The sequence below is a fragment of the Sphaeramia orbicularis genome, chromosome 4, assembly GCF_902148855.1.
Source record: "Sphaeramia orbicularis chromosome 4, fSphaOr1.1, whole genome shotgun sequence".
Lineage (NCBI taxonomy): Eukaryota > Metazoa > Chordata > Actinopteri > Kurtiformes > Apogonidae > Sphaeramia > Sphaeramia orbicularis.
In genome coordinates, this window is record NC_043960.1 from 55,089,561 (window position 1) to 55,115,016 (window position 25,456).

The 25,456-nt window shown below is 38.6% G+C and overlaps 1 protein-coding gene and 1 long non-coding RNA gene across 2 annotated transcripts in view; one reads left to right on the forward strand and one right to left on the reverse strand.

The window, feature by feature from the left end:
- Window positions 1-21,346: 21,346 nt before the first annotated feature.
- Window positions 21,347-25,456, forward strand: part of LOC115418075 (uncharacterized) — an 11,299-nt gene continuing 7,189 nt past the window's right edge. Inside the window, exon 1 of the long non-coding RNA XR_003935249.1 lies at window positions 21,347-21,509. This is a non-coding gene — a long non-coding RNA (uncharacterized LOC115418075). The remainder of the gene's footprint in view (window positions 21,510-25,456) is intronic.
- The window catches only part of LOC115418061 (interferon-induced protein with tetratricopeptide repeats 1B-like), a 6,734-nt gene continuing 2,777 nt past the window's right edge, over window positions 21,500-25,456 (reverse strand). Inside the window, exon 3 of the mRNA XM_030132382.1 lies at window positions 21,500-23,263. Within this exon, the coding sequence (XP_029988242.1) occupies window positions 21,928-23,263 (1,336 nt within the window). The 3' untranslated portion in view covers window positions 21,500-21,927. The remainder of the gene's footprint in view (window positions 23,264-25,456) is intronic.

The window sequence follows — 25,456 nt, forward strand, 5'->3', positions numbered from 1 at the left end:
GAAACCTTTTAAATATCTTGAATCTGTTGCACACGGAGCTCTTTAGTCCATGGACGTAATGATGAAAAACACCTCTATAAATATAGACGCTGCACATGCATTCATACTCAATCTGCATTCTTTAGTGCTTTGACACCAATTTACTGTGCCGTTAAAAACTCTGCTTATTCGTCTGGACTGAGTATGAGTAGAAGAGGGAGGGGCCGTGTGTTACGGGCCAGAGGACACACATTTATACATGATTTGTTTCACAACTTGTACCACTCCAGTGTGAGAGGGCTGTAAATCGCTGGCTCATCCTCTTACCTTGTGTTAAGGTCAGGAATATTACTCTGTGTAAAGTAATAGCTCATAAAAGTGCGGGTGCATTAAGTCAAACTGTACTAAATTATTTTTAATGACCGTCATGTGTAGCTCCCTTCCACAGTGTAAACCATCAAAGTCCGACGGTATAGTAAATCAGCTTTATATTCGCCCTGTGGTCACTTATGCCTCGTGTTTTTATTGAGTGACCTTTTCCAGGTTTTTGAACTCTGCTCCAGCTTTATGAGCCTCATGTGGTGGATACAAAACACTGTGAATAAATATTTTCAATATTCAGTGAATGCGCTTAAAATGCTATATTTTATCAGACTGCCCTAGGGTGACCAGGTGCTTACGAGCCATATGTGGGACAAGGGGTGTGTTTGTGTGGGACAATGTGGGACACGTAACTGTAATGCTGAAACAAAGTCTATATTTTTAAACAATGTGCATCTTATTGTCCAGCTTATAAATATGAATAACAACAATTTGATTTGGTTGCACACAGTATGCATATTTTTGCACTGGGCATTTATGTTTTGCTTTTCTTGCACAGGTTTCAACAACTTTTTTGCTTGTAAAAACAAAACAAAAAAAATCTACTTGTAAAAAGTGAAAAAAGAACACTCAAGTTTTAAATATTGTAATTAAATACTTTTGGAGAATCAGCTTTTCTTTTTTTTGGCTTCATGTTCTCAACCCTCAAAGGTAAACTAATCTATGTGCAATAAAACAAAAAGGCACAACTGACAGCATTAGAACAGCTGTTTCCACTTCCAGACAGCCTAAAATTACTTGGACCTAAAACCTTTTTGCATCCAAACACAGAACAGTCAAACATTTAGCCTTCTAACAGAGTAACAGAGTCACTTTGGAAAAAAGCGTCTGCCAAATGCATAGAGATAAACATAAACATAATAAAAATTGAATAAGATAAAGTCAATTTCCTGTGGAATTTTGTCCAAAAATAAATATCCACAAACATAACAAAAACATATTTTGTTGCCTCAAGTCTCTCAGTTCAAACTCCAAACTAAAAATAGTTAAAGGGAATTTGGATCGAATCTAACCAGACATCACATACAGTGTGTGGCCTCAGGTCATACTCATCTCCATGCATGATGGAGAAATAAGTTTGACATAGTTCCTCAGAATACCCTCCGTGAATCCTCCCCCACCGCTTTGGCTGATGTCTTTTCTGTAGCTGCATTTTTTTTTTTTGTGCGTGGAGTTTCCATGATTTCCGCCAATATTTGCATATGTCGGTGTCTGAGGCTTTTTCTTTTGTTTTTGTGTCAGTGGGCGGAGCTCAGAGGACGCTGGTGACAGGTTGATGGACTCCTGACCCCACATGTATGTTGGTTGATTGACAGTGGACACAGCCAATGGTGATAGCGCTGTCTCCGCTAAAAAATGAAAGTCATCTTTGGAGGAAGGCGACACAAAACAAAAACAAAAATAAACTCTGTCCATTTCATTTTGCAGCTTGTCAGAGTGTCCTGGTAAGTTTTCTTTCCCTCTATGACTGGACCAGGTCATAAAGCACCAGTCTGTTCCATTAACATGACCCCAACGGAGACATGGGGTCAAGGTCCACATTTGACATAAACTACTCCTGCTCTAAGGACCTAGAACTTTGGCCATGGCCTGTTTGGGAGGTGGAAGGTTAACTCTGATGGAAATACACAGACCACGTCAGTTCTGGTCTCAGTACGGTTCCACCAGTGGACCTGTTCTAGAAACCTTCTCTTCAAAGTGAATAGGGACACTTTATATCATCCCATGTGCAGATCCACTGTAAAATGTATATAATATTTAACTTTAAATCTATATTTATATAAATATGTCTTTTTTTCTTTTTATATTTTATGTTTCACAAGAGTATATCGTTCTCCTCATATCATAATCACCTAAGTCATCCACTATATGGACAAAAGTCTGTGGACCTGTTGAATCCAGGTGTTTCTTTTCTAACAGGATCTGGGATACAAAGTAATAATGACTAATGTCAGAATATAATTTTATATTATGGGATAAATATTATTGCATTGATTAGTTTGGTTTAAATGATTATCTTTGCTTCTAAAATGCCTCAAAACTAGGAACAGTACGTGGTACCCAAGTCGAGTCAAGCTGAGTCAGTTCCATGTAGTGGAAACGTGACATACACTGTAAAACTATAAATCTGACCAAGTGTATTTTTCTCATTCTAGTCCAAATATCTCATCACACTTAAAATCAGACAGAATCACCTAAAGAGGAACTTTTCAGTGAGATATAAGAAGTGATTTATAGACAATAGATCTGGAAAATCTGATTTTAAAAATCTTACCAAGAAAATTTTGACTTGTTCCATTGTCAGATTTTTATTTACTTAATACAATTTTTTTTTTTTTTTTTTTTTTTTTGCTTAATTCAAGCAAAAAAAAATAAATTAAAAAATCTGCCAATGGAACAAGGGAAAATTATCTTGGTCAGATTTCTTGAAATCAGATTTTCCAGATCTATTGTCTATAAATCAATTCTTATATCTCACTGAAAAGCTCCTCTTTAGGTGATTCTGTCTGATTTTAAAGGTGCAGGAGACTTTCATGACCAATTTTTCATCAGATCTGTCAAACCTCAGTCGTATCCTCAGTATCACAAATCTGTCGGTCTGTCTGTCATTACTCACCTGAATCTCTTGCATTACGGTGAACAGTTTCTTAATGCCATCCACCATAAACAAACCATGTGTTTACAAACAGAGCCGGGAGGGAACTCGGGCATCTTCAATTTTGTTGCGACGTGCATTGTGGGAAGCGAAGGCTTGTGCAGCCACCTGACGGCAGCAGCGCGACCATATGGTATTTATTATATGAATGAAATAAACACGATGTGGAAATGGCTGAAATGCAGAAACAGCTGAAGGAATATGCATAGAAGGAAGGGAGCTCCTGCTGTTTCCGTGTCGTGTCTGTTCCAGCTGCCGCTGCCAGACAGCGGTGCGAGCCGGCATTTCCCACAATGCACGTTGTGACAAAATTCCAAAGATGCCCGAGTGACCTCCCGGCTCTGTTTGTAAACAAAGGATTTGTTTCTGGTGGATGGCACGAAGAAATTGTTCACCGTGATGCAAGAGATTCAGGTGAATAATGACAGAAAGACTGACAGATTAGTGATACTGAGGATATGACTGAGGTTTGACAGATCTGATGAAAAACTGGTCACAAAAGTCTCCAGCACCTTTAGTTATGATAAGATATTTGAACTAGAAATGAGAAAAATACACTTTTCAGATTTAGATTTTTTCCAGTGTAACTTTGTAGAATCATTTCTTTTTAGCGGCTGCTTTCCTTCAGGGCTGAACATCTCCTGGTCCCATGGTTTCAGCAGTCTGTAGCTGAGGCGTCCACAGCAGCAGACCTCTGAACTCAACAGAATGACTGTCCTCACCTCCATTATTTCTGTGTCTTACTGTACTAGGTCCGTTAGAACCTTGTCTTGGAGCAGCTCTTTGGTTTGATATAAATTGGAACCAATGTGCTTGACCCCGCTCTCATCTTTCCCGGGCTGCGCTTCTGCCGCTGGGCTCCATGATGAGTGTTGGGTGAGCGGGGAATCGAACTGGACTTCAAAAGCTCACCGCTAACCACAGAGCTAGATTAAGAAGTGTGGTGATTTATTTATCTGCAGTCTCTATTAAATCCTCCTCATGAAAGGCCTGACAGAATGACTCAGAGCTGGATGTGCGGGGTGTGCAGAATGAGATTAGAAGGCATGTACGATGCACGGTTCCCTTTGAAGGAACCTCTGGAATGTCCAATTATTCACATTTCAGCCCCAGTAACACGCCTTAAATTCACCCACAGGCACAAGAACATGCAGACGGTTTGGAAAACAAACCCACTGGTACCTGTGGAAAAGTCTTCTGTCTGACATGTGCACATGCTACTTTTCTTTTGTCTTTTGTTCAGATGAGGTAAAGTTTTTAGTGACTCCAGTCGTCTGCAAAAGCGTTTCTGCTTCTGAGGAAGACTGGAGTCACAGTCGAAACTGTCAAGCAGGTAACATCTACAAACTATACCTTATCTGAACAAAAGAAAAAAAGAAAAATATAATTATACTGACAGTCAGTAGAAACTTTGAGATAGAAATGTCTGCATATTTCTACTTGTAGGGGGGTTGTCATTATTCATTGTGGATTTACTGATGACTTAGTGCTCAGGTAGTTGAGATAATGATGAGCTGTCATGTTGTCACGGTTCATTGCACATGGGTTGGTCTCTTTGCAAAGGTGGACCAAATACACATAGAGCAAATACTCAGTGGGTATCTGCACAATTTGAGGACTGGTTTTGAGAGCCTATATAAAGGCCCAAAAAAGGCCACCATTGTTAGTCCAGTGAACGGCATCATGCCACGTCTGTCACGTGAACATCGTCTCTGGGCACTGGGTATGGTGGAGGCCGGTTTGAGCTACAGTGATATAGCCAGTCTTATGGGCTGTTCCCAACCCACAATCAGAAACCTGGTTGAACGCCACAACACCACAGGCTCTGTTGACCATAAACCACGTCCAGGGCGAGAGAGAGAGACAAGCAAACGGAGGCCATACCCGGTATTGACTGTTGTGACTTTGTGTTTGGCAGGTGCCATTTTCTTTCGTTAAGTTTTTTTGTTTTGAAATTATTCTTGAAACTTTATATTTTTGTTTCTGTATGCCAATATCCTAAACAAATGATTCATATGAAAAAATCCCAGTTTAGGGTTTCAAAATAAAAATTATGTCGAAAAATATGGTCTCAAAGTTTTCATTGACTGTGAGTGTACAATAAGAGAAGACAAAATGAACGTCATTAGCCTTATTTGCACATGCTCGTGTGCTTCCATGAAGTTCATGTTGGAGTCAGGGTTGGACTCAGAGCCACCTAGGGTGACCAGGTGCTTACGAGCCACATGTGGGACAAGGGGTGTGTTTGTGTGGGACGCGTAACTGTAATGCTGGAACAAAGTCTATATTTTTAAACAATGAGCATCTAATTGTCAAGCTTATAAATATGAATAACAACAATTTGATTTGGTTGCACACAGTATGCATATTTTTGCACTGGGCATTTATGTTTTGCTTTTTTTCCCCACAGGTTTCAACTATTTTTTTTGCTTGTAAAAACAAAACAAAAAAATCTACTTGTAAAAGCTCAAAAAAGAAACTTCAAGTTTCAAATATTGTAACTGAATACTTTTAGAAAATCTACTTTTTTCTTTGACTACATATTCTCAACTCTCAAAGGTAAACTAATCTTTGTGCAATAAAACAAAAAGGCATAACTGACAACATTAGAACAGCTGTTTCCACTTCCAGACAACCTAAAATTACTTGGACCTGAAACCTTTGTGCATCCAAACACAGAACAGTCAAACATTTAGCCTTCTAACAGAGTAATAAAAATAGAATAAGATAAATTAAATATCCTGTGGAATTTTGTAAAAAAAAAAAATATATATATATATATATCCACAAAATTAACAAAAGATTCAGATTCAGATTTATTAGTTGTCATTCAATAAAAAACATACCAGATGTTGTTAAAGAACGAAATAGTAAAATGCACAGCACGAAATAAAAACACAGTAAAAGAATCCTAAAAACAACCCATATATATGATAAAATATTAAAAACTGCACTAAAATAAATAAATAAATAGTTAGTAAAGATAAAAAAAAAAAAGAAATAGTGCACGATGGAGGGGTCACTATTACACCTATTATTGCACATTCCATTATTTCACTTCACCCCCTTGACTTTTGTTTCGCAGTCTTATTGCTGTTGGATAAAAGCATATTTTGTCGCCTCAAGTCTCTCAGTTCAAACTCCAAAGTAAAAACAGTTAAAGGGAATATGGATCGAATCTAACCAGACATCACATACATACAGTGTGTCACCTCAGGTCATACTCGCCTCCATGTGCGATGAAGAAATAAGTTTGACATAGTTCACAGAATTCCCTCTGTGAATCATCCCCACCGCTTTCACTCATGTATAAACACTTTCAGTATTTTCTGTAGCTGCATCTTCTTTTTTTTGTGTGTGGAGTTTCCATGATTTTCGCCAATATTTGCATATGTCGGTGTCTGAGGCTTTTTCCTTTGTTTTCTGTGTGTCAGTGGGCGGAGCTCAGGAGGACACAGGTGACAGGTTGATGGACTCCTGACCCCACCTGTATGTTGGTTGATTGACAGCAGACACAGCCAATGGTGATATCGCTGTCTCCGCTATAAAATGAAAGTCATGTTTGGAGGACGGCGACTGTCCTGCACTTTGGTGAGCCAGAGCCAATCAAATGTGGGACATTGTCTCAATTTGCGGGACGTAAAAAAAAATGGTCATAATGCTGAGCAGTGCAAAGCGGGACACCTGGTCCCCCTACAGCCACCTGACCACAGCAGTAGAACAGCAAGAGTGGAAAATCCAATGTCAGCAAATATTTGAACTGTTTAAAAGTGAAGACTTACAGTTTAGTAACAAACCAAAAACTGGTCCAATGGCTTCTCTCCAAATCTCTGTAACTTCTTGGACTATGAAATGTCAGAAACACCCTTTAAAGATAGTTTTAAAAACACAACTTGATATTTCCAGATATTTTAATGGAATATTGTTACATATGAGAAGCTGGAAGGAGAATGTTTGTAACTTCAGTTCAGTAACTACTGTGAGATACCTGCTCATCAGATCTGATGTATTTAACATAATAATTATAATGCAGAGGTAGTGGGGATTCTTGTGACTCTTATGACCAAAAACAAGTGCATACTGTTGTAACCCCTTTTTAGTGCATTACTTACAGTTGGGTCACACTCAAACACACAGGATCCTGGGTTTCCAGTTGGTGTTCTTGTCTACCTTTAAAGTTAGGGAATTTTCTTTGCACTTAGAATAGTAGGCCTATGATTTAAATAAACTCGCGCAGTGCCTCCACTGAGGAACTACTGTACCAGTAGCTGACATACACTATGTAAATCTTCAGACATTATATGTAATAAACAAAAAAAAACAATAAATGCAATTCTACTGGTCGGATGAAATGTAACAAATAGGTAACCTTTATTTTACCTTTTTGTCTACATGAAATAGCACGTACGAATGTGTGAAATAAAATTTGAGTGTGGGTGTTTATGCGTGTGTTAAATGTATGGAACTGTGCTGATATGGAATGAGGTAAACTTGGTAGGACCCTGCTGCCTTTGACACAGTTATAACAATAATGTAGAATATCCCCCAAACCCTGGTAACCACAAACACTGTACCACGGCCAGATGCAACCCTGAAACCAGACTAAACAGTGCACCTAACAATATACATTTACCATTTAAACTTGCACTAAATACTATTTCTGTGTCAAATGCACTAGAATGTACAGTCTTATAACACCAGTTCACTCAGTCTTAGAAAAGCAAGCTTGCAAAAAAAAAAAAAAAAAAATGTTTGGGCCCATTACGTTGGTGCACATAAAAAAATTATACTAATCCACAAAGCAACTTTCAATGAAGAAGGAAATCTGACGTAGGAATAATGATGTTCACTCACACTGTTAAGGTGGTCTGTGAATGAAACAGCCGTTTGGCTTCAAACCAACTACTCATGAACAGTTCAGGATGCGTAGCAAACAGACGATGAGCTTTTGAAAAGCGAGTCTTTCTTCCAAAATGGCTTAGCTAGCTTTGTCAAAGTTTGTGCTCTCAGTTTAATGTCGTATTAGAGAAAACTCAAAACTTAACTTGGCTGGCCTTTACCACAGGCTACAGCACTCATTAATTAGCCCAATCAGCCCGTCCATGGGCCTAAAACATTATATTAATATTTATCTACGATAAAAATATAACAAATCAGGACAATGGATGTTTTTTTACAACTTTTGCTCAATGTTTAGACCCTAATGTTAATAAAAGTACATCAAAAGTGTATTTTAGTGCAAACTTTAATCTTCAAACATGATTTTTAATCTTTGTGGGGTGAAATATACGCTATTAAAAATCTCCGACACCAACAACTGATTTATGCATATCATCGTCAATCCAGCCGAAAAAAAACAGGTGAGGATAAAAAATTCTAATTTCTCTTTTAGTTTGTTACAGTTTACTCAGGCATAGTAATAGATACAATATTTTGGACAATGGGAATAGATTCTGTGAGGTCTGTAAATGTCCATAGACGCCAAGAACATCCATATGAACCTTATTATTATAAGTATTATAAGTAATTCTTCATTTACTTTGGGTATGTCGTTTTAGGCATTTTTCCCCTGAAAATATGGTCAGGGTTAAACAGGTTAATACGCAGCCAGAAGGAAAACACACACCGCGAAAGTCACGAGCTGGCTAATAAAATGTCCAAAAAAAAGTGAACCTCAATTTTAAGGTCCGGCTCCTTCAGCTCTCAGTTCAACATCCTTTTACACCAGAGCCAAAATGCAATCCTTTTGTTTTCTCTCTCTTTCCGGTCACCACCAGGTACATTCCTCTGTCCCAGATTCTAATTGGCCCAATCCACAGCATCACCTCTAAACGTACACAGGATTGGTTATAACATAGACATTTCAGTGGGAAAGGACCCAGTGCATTATGGTACTTGCAGCCACCTTCAATAAACACATGTAATTAGTACAGTCTCTATTATAAACAGATTCGTAAAAACCTTAGTGAAAGAATTTGATTGATATAAAAAAATTAAAAAATAAAAAGGGCCTTACACTGTCTTCAGTCCAAATGTGGGCCCTTATTTGGTCCAGAAGTCCTTGACAAACACCACTGGAAAACTCTTCTGTCGTCTTTTTCTGGGAATTATTCGGCCTTTTAAACAGTCGCCCACATCTGCACACTCTCCTCTCCACAGATGTCAACTTGTTCTGCAAATGATTCTTTGTGACGCAGTATCTGTGTTTGTGTTGGAAGTATCTGCTCTTATTCTGCTCCGTCTGGGGGAGAGGCTCTGCACTGGAACTCTAACTGTACGTGATCCACGTGGACTGTATGTGTCTTCCCGGACAATGAATTCTTCACACCCATTACAAGGACTTTTGGGAATTAACCCTAAAACATCAAACATATCATATTTAATACATGAGTTTTGAAGCCCTCTACATGATCAGTGTGATATTTTATTTTCTTGAAAAACCTGATGTATACAATTAGATACATGCAATACACAGATAATCCACCAGAGGGAGGAGTTCATTCACCAGAGGCCTTTCCAGTGACACTACAAGACTGTCATTAATGAGGAAGGAGGAAGAACTGGGACCATTTAGAAAAGGAATTAACAATTTGTTAGACATGTTTGTGTTATATTATGTTTTTGTTTGTTCAAAAATAATAATATTTGAGCATTGAGACCCGATGGATCAAATATGATCCAAAATTGAAACTTATACGAAGTCTTTTCTTGGTTGTTCAGAAGGACCAATAAAGGCTCTAGTTTCAAAGAACTGGAATTTTCTGTCAATGATTTAATGGTTCAGGCTTTAAAGGGTTAAATGAAACTATCTTAAATCCTTGTGAATAAATCCACTCCTCTAGCTGTGGGAACATTTCGCTATGGGAACTTAAATACCCCATGATATGAAAAATATCCTGAATTTATTTATTTATTTATTTATTATAACTCCCCCAAATTTATCCCACAATACTTTTCCTTAATTGGAACAAAATGCAATGGATTTGGATGTTATTCAATAAATATTTTTCATATATAATTGTAACTGTTGTAATAACAGTTGTTGTATATGTTTTATATTTTGTAGATTGTCTCTATACCATGTGAAACATAGATATTTCAGCCTTTATCTGTTTGGTTTCACACTTACACCATACATGTAGTACATGTGTTTGACCACCAGAGAGAAACACTGATCACACCCATTGTCTCCTGATGTGCAGAGCTGCTTCCTGTCCCTCCCCCTGGCAACTGCTTAGCAACGAGAATTAAATCAGTCCCTCCTGACTTTGAAAAAGGGAATTTTAAAGAAAAAAGATATTTTATGTGGAGATGGGACTATTCCACAACTGTAGAAACTAAATGGACCAGTTCAAAATGGCTGGGTTTCTCAGAACCACGCAGACACACACACACACACACACACACACACACACACACAAACACACACACACACAGTCCACTTCCCTTTTCTAATATAAGATAGCCGGGCTCCACAAACATTATCTACTTACTGTGAACCACAAAAACAATCAGAATAATAACAATACAAACAGAGACAAAAAGCCATAATTATCAGATAAAAAGTCAAAATTATGAGATAAAAAGTTGAAATTATGAAAAAAAGTCTAAATTATGAGATAAAAAGTCATAATTATGAGATAAAGAGTTGAAATTATGAGACAAAAATCCATGATTATTAGATAAAAAGTCAAAATTATGACATAAAAAGTCATAATTATTAGATAAAAAGCTATAATTATGAGATAAAATGTCAAAATTATGAGATAAAAGATGAAATTGTGAAATAAAAAGTCAAAATTATGAGATAAAATGTCAAAATCATGAGATAAAAAGTTGAAATTATGAGATAAAAGGACAAAATTATGAGATAAAAGTTGAAATTATGAACTAAAAAGTCAAAATTATGAGATAAAAGTCATAATTATGAGATTAAAAAGCAAAAATTATGAGAGAAAGTTGAAATTATGAAGTAAAAAGTCAAAACTATGAGATAAAAAGTCATAATTATTAGATAAAAAGTTATAATTATGAGATAAAATGTCAAAATTATGAGATAAAAGATGAAATTGTGAAATAAAAAGTCAAAATTATGAGATAAAATGTCAAAATTATGAGATAAAAAGTTGAAATTATGAGATAAAAGGACAAAATTATGAGATAAAAGTTGAAATTATGAACTAAAAAGTCAAAATTCTGAGACAAAATGTCAAAATTATGAGATAAAAGTTGAAATTATGAAACAAAAGTCAAAATTACGAAAAAAAAAAAAAAAGAAGTCATAATTATGATATTAAAAAGTCAAAATTATGAGAGAAAGTTGAAATTATTAAATAAAAAGTCATAATTATAAGATAATAAGTGATAATTATGAGATAAAAAGTTGAAATGACACAAAAAGTCATAATTATGAGATAAAAAGTTGAAATTATGAAATAAAAAGTTGAAATTATGAAATTATGAAATAAAAAGTTGAAATTATGAAATAAAAAGTCAAAATTATGAGATAAAAATTTGAAATTATGAAATAAAAAGCCATAATTATAAGATAAAAAGTTACAATTATGAAACAAAGTCATGATTGTTAGATAAAAAGTCAAAATTATGAGATAAGATGAAATTATGAGACAAAAGTCATAATTGTTAGATAAAAAGTCATAATTCTCAGATAAATCGTCTAACTTTTGCCCAGCGGTCAGTGTAAACAGTTGGTACCTCCGTCCAGCAGTGGCTCATGCAGAGGGGAAGTGTTCCCTCCAGCTCAGCCCACACACACATCTGTCTTTTCGGTGTTATTACTGACACTCATTTCCTTATTGAGTCGTTCTTTTATTCACTCTGGTCTGATGGACCGTGTTGACTTACAGATCCAATACAAGTTCCAGATGGAGGATATTAATGAGAAACAAGGGGTGGTTTTCTGCTTGATCGCTCTTTCTATACTTTCAAACATATCGTGCTGAGCTGGTACAGATTTTAGCCTTAAGTAAAAACAACGTCAATACAAACCGTAGTGACCTTTACCTGACACATTCTATATAACCATGGGACAGTAGCTCCAAAGCCGTGTACCACAGGACTGCAGCTGATGGTGACGGTGTTTTATATAATCTGCATCATGTGAACCATCAGGGGAAGAACTCGGAGTATGTTCTCCTGAGACCCAACATGGACTGTTGTCCTTTGTAGGAACAAGAGTTTCACAGTTTCACTTAAAACAAAAGTACACTGACTTCTCTTAAGACATTTCAGGTTGTTCATATTTGTTCAGGTTGTTCACATTTTTTGTAAAAGGCTAGTCTGTAAATGTAAACATTTTTGTGTAATTTAGCATTGTTTACACTAAACCAAAGGGGAAAAAATGTGCGGTTTTCATTATTTATAGATTATTATGATCGTATTTTACTGGTGTGACCCCCTTTAGATTGAATTGACCTAAAATGGTTTTAACCCTGTAACGCCTGAACCATTAAATCATTGACAGAAAATTCCAGTTCTTTGAAACTGGAGCCTTTATTGGTCCTTCTGAAAAACCAAAACCATTTTTTTTCAAATATCAATCTCCATGTATGAGTTTCAATTTTGAATCATCGTTTAAAAATTATAAAATTGTAATAAAATAAAATAGAATAATATAAAATTGTATTATTGTTGTTTAAAAAGCATCTGAAAAGGACTTTAATTCATGGAAAAATGTAAGGCTGTATATCACTTGATTTGTATTTGATGATTTGAAATGTGGATTACATTTTTGTTGTTTTTACTTTAGTTTATTATTTCAGTTATATTGTATTTTTTAATTCTTTTTTTTGTGTATTGTTCATTTCGGGGGAGGTATTCATATAAGCCTTCTTTTTTGGCTTCTAACCTCTCCTGCACAATTTTGTTACTTGTTTGAATGTTGTTTTTTCCACTGCTGTTTTTATTTTGTGCACATCAATCAATCAATCAATCAATCATATTTGATCCATCAGGTCTCAGTGCTCAAATATAATTATTTTTGAACAAACAAAAACATAATAGAACACAAACATGTCTAACACATTGTTAATTCCTTTTCTAAATGGTCCCAGTTCTTCCTCATTAATGTCAGTCTGTAGTGTCACTAAAGGCCTCTGGTGAAGGAACTCCTCCCCCTGCTGGATTATCTGTGTATTGCGTCACAGGTACCACAGCGTAAACAGATATATTCCTGACAAACAGGATATTAAAGATGAGGCAGGGCAACAGTGTGTTGTTCTCTGAGTTCTCTGCAGTTATTTATTCATCATCATCTGTAAAGCAGGTGCATTTACCTTCACAATCATCTTATGTCTCATGTACAATTTGTTTTCAATGTCTTTTAACATTACTCTTCAGTTTAGCATTTCAACTAAAAAAAAAAAACATAACAAAATAATTCTCATTTTACAAAATAAATAAAATGTTCCCATACTTTTCTAACTGTATTTACTGTGTTATGCTACATGAAATACATAACACATGGCATAATCAACCATTTGCCCATTACAATGAATGTAATTTGTATGAGCAAAGCTCAGACACTGTTAATATAACACAACAACCTGCACAGAGCACTCTAAACTTACTTCCATTTTCAAACAGGTATAACTTCAAATATCTGACTGACAGAATCACCATTTCAGCTTTAAATTCACAAAAGAAAACTCTGTACTTTCACCTAATATGATGGGACATAAACTACACACAGCTAAAGCGTACATTAACACTTCTACCACATACACATTCACATTTACCAACGGAGAATTACAAGTGTGTGCCAGAATGCTTAAGCTAATAAAATGCATCATCGTTAGCATCCCTCGTAACATAGCTAACCACATGTTAAACCAGGGGTGTCAAACTCATTTTAGTTCACAGGCCAGATTCAGCTACATTTAATCTGCAGTGGGCCGAACCAGTAAAATAATAACATAATAATATAGAAATAATGTCAACTCCAAACTTTTCTTTATGTTTTAGAGCAAAAAAGTAAATTTACATTATGAACAGGTTTACATCTACAAACTATCCTTTCAAAAGATGTGAATAACATGAACAAACTGAAAAAATAAGTCTAATTTTAACAATATTCTGCCTCAGTTTATCATTTACACATGTACATTATAACTTACAGATCACAGTGGATCTACAAACACACAAAACATTATAATAACAGAATATTATTAAAATTGTACTTACTTCTCTTAAGACATTTCAGGTTATTCACATTTTTTTTTTGCAAAACTATACTTTGTTGTTGTGTAAATACATGAAAATATTTATATTTACAAAGAGAAACATTTGGAGTTGTCATTATTTATATGTTATTTTGATAGCGTTTTACTGGTTCTGACCCACTTGAGATTGAATTGGTCTGAGTGTGGAGCCTGAACTAAAAGGATTGTTAATATTTTAGTGTAATTTTTGCATTTCACAAATTCATCCCACGGGCCGGACTGGACCCTTTGGCGGGCCGGATTTGGCCCCGGGCCGCACGTTTGACACCTGTGTGTTAAACGTTGAAACTGATACAAAGACAAAAAATACATCTTATTCAACAAATTATCTGGCCGCATAGTTAATTGACGTCTCCATGCCATTTTTATCCAGGTTTTGTGATATTATGCACATTACTAACCTGAAAAACAGGATAATAAAGATGAGGCAGGGCAACAGTGTGTCGTTCTGAGTTCTCTGCAGTTATGAGAAAGTCCACAGTGCAGATACAGAGACTCGCTACACGGCTGCGCCCCCTGCTGGTTTCAGTGAGTATTGTCCACTCATATAATTGACACTAATTTTACTAAAATACACAAATATCTTGATCTCTGGAGAATAACTTTCTCTCCAAAATTAAATACATTTCAATTTTTTTTTTTTTTTTTTAAAAAGGACAATAATTCAAAATTAAAAATTTCAAAACACAAATGTACCATAGTTTTGTGGTCATCACAATTACATGTATCTAATTGTATACATCAGGTTTTTCAAGACAAAAAACATCCCTCTGATCATGTAGAGGGCTTCAAAACTCATGTATCAAATATGATACGTTTGGTGTTATAGGGTTAACATCCTTAATTGTTAATATGTTTAGTGTAATTTTTACATTTCACAGATTCATCCCAGGGCCTGGACTGGACCCTGTGGTGGGCTGGTTTTAGTCCCCAGGCCACATGTTTGACCCCTGTGTTATAAACAGATGTGAGGAGCCGGAGAATGAAGCAGATGCAGTCCTTCCATCACCTGTTGAGGAACTCCACTCATGACTTTGGGACATTTCATAAAAACAATCATCTGTCCAAGTATCTGAGACATAATAAAAAGATGTTCAACTGAGTCCAAGTGAAACCAGGACAAAAATGACGACACACTCCAGTATTTACTCTGCTCTGACAGTAACTGAATCACTGGACTGTAATGAAATAAAAATGGAACTCCATCGCCGTCATCTGCTGATCTGATCTACAAAAGGAGGAGGCTGTGTCAGAGCAGTCTGGAGTTTAAACAACAGTCTAGTTTTAGGCTCAGGGTGGGTTTTAACCTGCTGTAGCTCCTGGTCTGTGTGGTTTGTTTATCTGCTGTGTCACTATGTTCATATTTATACCAGTCACATTAGTGCCATTAGACTCATTACTGATTAATGATGCTGTTGTCCCAGACTTCTCCTAATTCCACATGCATAATTTTGTTGAACAGATCTGATTTTATGGGCGATAGCTGACAGTTCTTTTTTTTTTAATCCATAAAGACTAGGGATGCACCGATCTGATACCAGTATCAGGCATCAGTTTCGATACTCAGTGTGTGTACTTGTACTCATACTCATAAAAGTAATCCGATAAAACTGCACTGATAACACTTACGGCCATGTGACATTCACAGTTCAGTGCAGCAGAGTGGCGCCCCCTGGTGGATTAATTGAGAAACGCTCATTCCAACACATTAAATGTCAGTAGCAGCACCTTGTTCCAGTCAGACTAATGACAGCGACAATAAAGCACATTTACAAAAGGAACTAAGGACTGGAATGGGATTATTAAGTACTCGTATCTGTACTCGGTATCGGCAAGTACTCAAATGGAAGTACTTGTACTTGGTCTGGAAAAAAGTGGTATCGGTGCATCCCTGATAAAGACCCAAACATCCACTGGTGTCCAAAACCATCTACTGATCTAAACTGTTTAATTCCTCTTTATCCACTAATTCTATCAATCCATGTCAGTGATTGGTGTAAAATACAGTTCTTCATCTTTTCATGGTCATCAGATATGACCATATTTAGACGTTCAGAGGCTCCGTAGTTACCGTGGAAACACTGTCATCTTCTCCAACATTGATTCTCCAGTAAAACCCATGGAGTTGGATCAATGCCAGTGGATGGACACACTGGGTTTATGTTCAGTTAATGACAGACTGGACTGAAAAAGACACTGTTTATGCAGTTTGATCTGTTTCTGATAGAAGAACCATCAACCAATCATGTCTCAGTGGTCTGGTTCTGGTTCTGGTTCGGTCCAAGACTCCTGAGTCTATTGAACCTCTGGAATCTGTCAGCACTGATCACAAGGTGAACCACAACCTCTGTTAACAACCACTGTTTACATCAGATCTGTGTCCAGAATGGAACTGTGTTTATGAGGTTGTGATGATGAGGTTTTGTGTTGACAGATGAATTGTCTGGTGTGTGTCTGGGGGACAGAGGGTCTACCTGGGGGACAGAGGGTCTACCTGGGGGACAGGGGGTCTACCTGGAGGACAGAGGGTCTACCTGGGGGACAGAGGGTCTACCTGGAGGACAGTGGGTCTACCTGGGGGACAGGGGGTCTACCTGGAGGACAGTGGGTCTACCTGGGGGACAGGGGGTCTACCTGGGGGACAGGGGGTCTACCTGGAGGACAGTGGGTCTACCTGGGGGACAGGGGGTCTACCTACCATCCTTTTCTCCTGACACCATACTCAGACCCCCAGGAACCACAGCAGGCCTACAGTCATGTCCATACCAGGACAAGGGCCAGGATCCAAATGACCTTTGACCTCCTGAAGGAACGCTTTCACTGTCTTCACCACTTAAGGGTCAGCCCTTTGAGGTCCTGTGACATTACTGTGGCCTGTACTGTCCTCCACAATGTGGCCTGAGGGAGGGAGCCCCCCCCCCCCAAAGTGCATCACACATGGACTGGGACAATCCTGCCATCTGCCCTGATGACCACAGTGGTCAGCTGGTCACCCGGTCAGAGACCAATATGTGTTCAGTTATTTTAGTTCATGTGCATGATTTAAGTTAAATATGTCCTGCAGGGCCAGAGGAATTTGTGTTTTTTTTTTTATTTGTTATTCAATTTAAATAGATTGGGCCTGTTTTGATGTTTGTGTTACTGTGTGTGTACTGTATTTATACTGTGTGTACTGTGTTGCAGGGAGGCTACTGCATCCATTCATTTGTCTGTTCATTTGTTATGTATGGATTTGTCCTGCATTTCTTTCAGTGTGCAGACGTGTATTTCTTTCAGTGTGCAGACATGTGGGCTGTATTCTACCTTTAAATGTGTATTTATTCTTCTGTTCTATCATATGCTTTGGTTCTGTTCTTTCTCTCTTGTACAGTCTCTGTGTGACTTCAGTTTTAAAGGAGCTGATGGTTTTACTTGCTTTGATCCTTATTCAATAAAGGAACATCATGTTACTCTTTGTGTATTTATATTTATATGACATATATAGTCTATGGGAAACTGTCAGTTATCTAAGTATAAATAATACAAAGACTGAAAGGGTCAATGTAATCAAATTCCTTGGAGTAACTATACAAAACAAGTGAAGTTGTTTTATGTCGTAGTGCATGAAGGTGTGGGGGAATACTGACTGAACTAATACAAATCCAATCAGCATTATTCAGAAAACATCAATACCACTGATCAACAAAGTGTCCTCAAGGGAACACACACATCAGTTTATGATCAAATTAAAAGTTTTAAAGTTTAGTGACTTAGTCCACTTTAAAACAACCCAATTTATGTATAAATAAATAAATAAATAAATAATCCGTCGCCTGTTCATATTCAGAGCTTGATTAAAATATGGGAAATTATTTCTAATTTCAGAGGAAGTCATGTGTTCAATAAACCTTCTGTTAGAACAAATATGAACACATTTAGTCTGTGTGTTGGAGGAAATGTTTGGAACAAGTTCAGTCCTGAGTTCACAAACTGTACAACACTATTTATATTTAAAACTATGAAAATATATGAAGAATGTGAATGTTCATTTTTCCACTCAAACTGTTGAATTGTTTAGTTTTTTGTTGTTGTTTCTATTGTTACTAAGCTAAAGGCATTAGTATCTATTTTATTTCATTTTGTTTGATGATATGAATGGGGGGGGGGTGTCGGCAGAATAAACTTAGGCTTCAGCCTGTTCCTTTACAGACTTTAGTTTTCAAACATTGTATCTGGATAAATGTCTAATGTTTGAAATGTCTGAATAAACGCAATTGAACTGAACTGATCTAATGATTGAAAAATCATCTAAAATCATCATTTGTCTAAAATTATTGAGATTAATAATCACAAATGTTTCTATACTGGCAGTGGGTCTAGTTACTGTGATTCCACTGTGTAGTGGGCAGTGGAAGAACTACTGGTTCCATTTGTGGAGACTGCAGACTGAGATAAAGGATGAGATTAAATAAATCCTGAAATTAGCCTGGTCTGGACCAGGCTAGCTCCACAGAATAAATCTCCATGGTAACTTATATCAAAACATATCCTGCTTTTGTGAAACCAGATCAAGGATAAGTTGAACCAGGATAACCAACATATCCTGGTTTAATCCCTTATCCTAGTTTTGTGAAACAGGCCCCAGTTCCGTTGTCAGCAGTCACCAACGTCACTGTAAACAGATGCCACAACTATTATTTTGTTTTAATTTACATTTTTTAAATATATTTTCTTTCTTTCTTCTTTCTTATATTTTCTTTTAATTTTTTTTTTTTTTTTAATATTATTATTATTTTTTTAATTATTATTATTACTAGCGGCATGGTACCCATGGTGTTTTTGCACGATAGCGCCCTCCCATGGTGCAACAGTGGCATTGCACCTGTGTGCCCTCCCGTGCTGCAACATCAAGCGGACATCGATGGGACACGGGGCGGGACCAAAACCTACATTATATAGTAGGATTTTTAATTTTATTTCTATTTTTAAATTTAATTTTCTTTTTTTTTTCTTCCCCCTCACTCGTCAGTTCATTACAGTGATTGAGTGAAGGTGTGTAACTCACTGATGAAAAAAGCCCTGATGAAGACCAGAGGTCACCATGGAGTAATAAATGTATTTTACTTTTACACAAATCCTACAGTGTGCCTTGGAATTTTTTTTTTTTAAATCTTACATGTTAATGCAGATTTTTTTTTTTTTTACTCCAAATAGTAAGACACAAGTTTCCAAAGAGCACCTGTGGATAATCACCAAGAAGACCCAGCAGCACTTCCACTGTGTTGGTTTAAAGATGCTCTAACTTTGTTTGGGACAGAATTCTCCATGTCGTCAGCAGCTGGAACGTCTCTGTTCATGTGTTCTGGACATCTGTTTACCACAATCAACCACAAACCGCAGAAATGCGATCTAGAACACATTAAAACAGTATTAAACGGACGATCACAATTCAGTTGTTTCTGCAGTAAATCTGTCCATTTGTGTTTCTTTGGTCACTGCTGCTCTGTTTTGCGGTGTTTACCCCCATCTGACCAATGAGTGGAACTGAATTATGGGAAATTTTATCAGACCCCTGTGTTTGGAGGGTGGTCCTGTAGACCAGGGGTGTCAAACTCATTTTAGTTCAGGGGCCATATCCTCCCAATACGATCTGAAGTGGGCCGGACCAGTGAATTAATAACATAAAAATATAGAAATAATGTCAACTCCAAACATTTCAATGTGTTTTATAGTGAAAGAAGTACAATTATATTATGGAAACATTTACATCTATAAACTGTCCTTTTAAAAATGTGAATAACATGAACAACCATGAAAAAAGTGACATTTATTAAGAAAAACAAGTGCAATTTTAACTATATTTTGCCTCTGCTTATCATTTGTAAATGTGCATTACAATTTACAGATCACAATGGATCTGCAAAATACACAAAATATTTTTAGTAACTGGCAGAATATTAGTAAAATTACACTTACTTCTCTTAACACATTTCTAGTTTTTCATATTTTTTGTGAAAGGCTAGTTTGTAAATTTACACATTTTGATGTAATTTCACTGTTTTACACTAAAACAGAGGAAAACTTTGGAATTGTCATTATTTGTAGGTTTTTATGGTAGTATTTTACTGATCTGAGCCACTTCAGGCTAAAGTAGGGCTTTTTATGGGCCCTAAAGTAAAAGGATTGACTGTTCATATCTTGAGTATAATTTTTGCATTTCACAAATTCATCCTACGGGCCAGATTGGACCCTTTGGCGGGCCGGATTTAGCCCCCAGGCTGCATGTTTGACACCTGTGCTGTAGAGGGTCATACAGCTCCTCCCCCTTAGCCCCTCCCCTCTGATTCATCAATAATCAGGACACCCCTACCCCTTCACATGAACACGCAAATTGGAGGGGTAGGGCTAAGGGGGAGGGGCCAAGGGGTGAAATAGGGTTGGCCTACATATACTGTTATGGCTGAAGGACTGAATCTTTTTTGCCGCGTTTCCACTACATGGTACCGGCTCGACTCGACTCGACTCGACTCGACTTTGTGTTTCCATTACAAAAAAGGACCTAGAATCTGGTACCCGGTACTAGTTTTTTGGTGTTACCACCGCAAAGGTTCCAAGACTGGGGACCAGATACTAAAAGGTGACATGTAAACACTGCAGACCACTGACTGGTCAAACAGTTGTCTCTGTGACCCACCATTTTACAAAAAACAGATGTGGAAGTTGACAGTAAATATAGCAGTAGGTTAATCCACATGATGACAGTCTGTAAAACTACACCATGGTCGGAGGAGATTTAGTCTTTGGTGGCCGACGTAGAAATTCAGAATGAGGTTGACAAGACAACATGCAACGAACAAGTTTATCAGCAACTTTGTAAATGACACGGAAGTAACGCACCGCATCGCTATGACGTCCAGGTACTGTAAAGTCTGTAGTGTCCTGTAATGGAAACGGTCTCCAGGAATAGGACCTGGTACCCGAGTTGAGTCGAGTCAAGTCGAGCCGGTTCCATGTAGTGGAAACGTGGCATTAGTCTGTGAACAGACGCTGATGTTCAGTTCTACTGGGATGATGTTCATGTGCAATTATCGTCCATTCTTTGATGTTGCAGGAGTTCAAAGAAAAACCACAAGAAGAGTCGAAGAGGAAGCAAGTGACTGTCCTGGGCTCCTCCTCCTTCCTCCTCCTTCCTTCTCCCCCTCCTTCAGTCATGTCTTATGAACATCTGAACTGTGTTTTGTTGAGTTTTGAGGTGATGTGGATCCATGGACCCGGTCCAGGTCCAGGTCCAGGTCCAGGTCTCTGTCTGGGGTTGAACCTCCTTATGTGATGAAAAGCCTCATTCCTTCAGGTAACCTTTGACCTTTGGGATCCAAATGTTTAGAAAAACCTAAATGTGTGTGACTCTCCACTGACATGATTTGTATAAATAAACCCTGGTTCATTTGACTTTGTTTAATCCAGTTATTGACTAGGATCCTGTCCGCTGATTGGCTTCTGAGGCACGCATTCGGCCAATGAGGACTTTCATGTACCTCTCCTTTACCGTCTGTGCACCATCTGTTTGTTTTCTTTTCAGACAGTGTGAATACTCCATGATGGAAAACTACACATCGTCAAATCAACATCTACGATATTATCGCAGGCAATATATATCATCCACCTCTAGTCCAACAGCTTCAGGAAACATGGTCACTGATACCCAGCTGAGGCGGGTTGACTGGACTCCTCCAGGTTCTCCAGAAACACTCCGATCTCTCCACACATTCTGTTCCGGCCTCTCCTTCTCGTGTTCTCTAAGACTTTGATGCTGTTCGTTCTATAAAAGGACTCATGCGGTATCTCTGCAGCCTTCATGTGATACTTCAGGGATTTGTTGTAGTGTTCAACATCGTAATGTAGATACTTTGCATATTGGTGGTACAGCATCTGTCTTTCTGCAGGTTCCAGGTCACGTTGTAGAAGCTTCTTGTAGATCTCCTTAGCTTCAGGCAGACTGTGATTGGACTTGGCATAAACGTTGGCGAGGTCCAGTTCTTTGACCAGAGAAGAATCAGGGTAGAGATGGATGACTTCTTTCAGCAGACTGACTGCTCTGTCGATGGTACTTTGATTTACGGCACCATCCTTGTAAAACACGATCTTCCATTTGTAACAAAGCGCTGCACATCTTTTCAGGTAACGATTATCAGGATGTTGTAGCAGAGCCTCTTCTGCCAAATCAATGGCTTCATCATCAGACACACTTCTTCTGTAAAGTCTCAGAATGGCCTTCATCCCGTTGTAGCTGCTGACAGGATTCACCAGTATCTTTGCTGCCAGCTCACGAGCCTCATCCTTCACGTCTTCTTCTTTGTCGGCACGTAGACTGAGATACCGAACAGCGAGGTACAGGTTCTCAGGATCTCGTTCTTTGGCTATCTTCATTTTGTCCAGGATCTCATCATCCAGTGCTGTATCACTGTGTTTGTGAGCGCTCACTAAAGCTAACACCTGGCTGGTGCACCACTCCACCCTGTCCGGTTGCATCTTGATGGCCTTCTCAAACAAATCTACAGCCAGAAGCTTCTTGTCTTTACTGAACTTCATCAGGGTCCAGGCTTTTTCAGCACCGACCTCCGGGTGGAGCTGGTCCTGCGATGGAGTTGGATGCTTAGTCTTGAGGGCGTTGACTTTGGACAGGTAAGACTCACTTTGTGCTTGGTCTCCCAGGTGATGGTACAGCCAGGCCAGGTTCCCATAGTTCACCACCAACCACGGCCCCTCATCAGAGTCACTGGTTCTGATCTGATGAAAGGTCTCTGCAGCTCTGGTGAAGAACTGCAGGGCCTCTTGGACCAGGCCCAGCTGGTGGTGGATGTAGCCCTGAAGGTTGTAAATGTGGCCCAGCCACATGTTTCCCTCCTCGGTACCGATGTCCATCAGCTTGTCTCTGAGATGTAAGGAGTTGGCTCTGCTAAGATCCAGATCCCAGGTGAAGTGACTCTCCAGGACCTCCAGTCTGGACTCCACTGATGAAGGAGCAGCACTGATGGACGACAAAAACAACACAATAAAACATAACTGTTAAATAACGGGGTCTCAATTCTTAGTCGTTATTTGAAGTTCAACTGGACAGGGTTTGTTCTTGAAAATGTTTCATCTCATCCAGGAGACTCCATCAGTTTAATTTGCTGGTGGTGGAGCTAATACCAACTTCTGATCCATCTTTAGAGAAGCCACCGCTTTACAGTCAGACCAACGCCACGTTTCCACTACCTGGTACCGGCTCAACTCAACTCAACTCGGCCTTTTTGCGTTTCTATTACGAAAAAGCACCTGGAATCTGGTACCCAGTACTAGTTTTTTGGTATCACCTCCGCCGAGGTTCCAGGACTGGGGACCAGATACTAAAAGGTGACGTGTAAACACTGCAGACCACTGATTGGTCAGAGTTGTCTCTGTGACCATTCTACAAAAAACATATGCGGAAGGTGACAGTAAATATGTCGGTATGTTAATCCACATGATGACAGTCTGTAAAACTACACCATGGTCGGTCGAGGGGATTCAGTCTTTGGTGGCCGACGTAAAAATTCAGCATGAGGTTGACGAGACAACATGCAACAAGTGAGTTTATCAGCAACTCTGAGCAGACGACACAGAAGTAACGCGCCACATCGCTATGACAACCAGGTACTGTAAAGTCTGTAGTATCCTATAATGGAAACGGTCTCCAGGAATAGGACCTGGTACCCGAGTCGAGTCCAGTTGAGCTTTCACGTGGTGGAAAGGTGGTACAACAGACTCAGAGGCTGAATCCATCAGACCACATGGACTAGGGTGGCTCCACTAAACCACCTCCATCCAGCCTCACCACTGAACAAACAAGAGCTTTGATAATAACCAAGGGTTGGATTTCTGAAGTGCTTTTCAAGGCACCCAAAGCACTCTACAGGACAGGATGGATCCGTCATTCATTCTCCCCGTGTTGGAGGTAAACTACATCTGTCTGACTGATGGAGGCGTGGCTGCCAATTTGCACCAAACGGCCCCTCCCACCATTCACACACCAGTGTGAGAAACACTGGAGGTGAGGCAGGTGAAGTGTCCTACCCAAGGACACAACGGCACATGACTGGGACAGAGTGGGATTTGAACCCCCAACCCTCCTGTTATTAGACCACTCTACTTCCTAAGCCACCGCTGCCCCAGATTTGGATACTCTAACAAGGGATCCGAATGTTCCCATCTAGCTGACTGACCCGGGGCAGATGGGCTGTGGTTCTAACCAGCATGGACCACCACAGCACATGAACCTGCTCAGCTCATCTACATCTACGTTCACAGCAGGTCTAATGCACAAGTTGGATTTTTTGGTCAAATCTGATTTTTTTGTGTGTTGGTTCATATTCCACATTAAATGCGACTCCTGTCAGTTTTGAGTCTAAACTGAATGTGACCCTGAAGTGACCCACATGCACTAAAGAGGTCCTGATGGAATACGCGACCACGCAGACACACACTATGTTTACGGAAGGAAATATAGTTTTCCTCTGCTCCTCCTCTTGGGACCAACAACTGGGACATTTGTCGCATTTCAATGGCATAAAGGTCGGATAAATGCGACCTGGATGTTCAGACTGAAGTCGCATTGGAAAATATCAGATCTGGATCAGATTTAAGACCATATATGAAAGTGGTGTGGGTCAGATTTAGGACCGCATTTAAAAGTGGTGTGGGTCAGATTTAGGACCGCATTTAAAAGTGGTGTGGGTCAGATTTAGGACCGCATATAAAAGTGGTCTGGGTCAGATTTAAGACCACGTATGAAAGTGGTCTGGGTCAGATTTAAGACCACGTATGAAAGTGGTCTGGGTCAGATTTAGGACCACGTATGAAAGTGGTCTGGGTCGGATTTAGGATCACGTATAAAAGTGGTCTGGGTCAGATTTAGAACCACATATGAAAGTGGTCTGAGTCAGATTTAGGACCACGTATAAAAGTGGTCTGGGTCAGATTTAGAACCACATATGAAAGTGGTCTGGGTCAGATTTAGAACCACATATGAAAGTGGTCTGGGTCAGATTTAGGACCACATATGAAAGTGGTCTTAGTCTGATTTAGGACCGCATATGAAAGTGGTGTGGGTCAGATTTAGGACCGCGTATAAAAGTGGTCTGGGTCAGATTTAGGACCACGTATGAAAGCGGTCTGGGTCAGATTTACGACCACATATGAA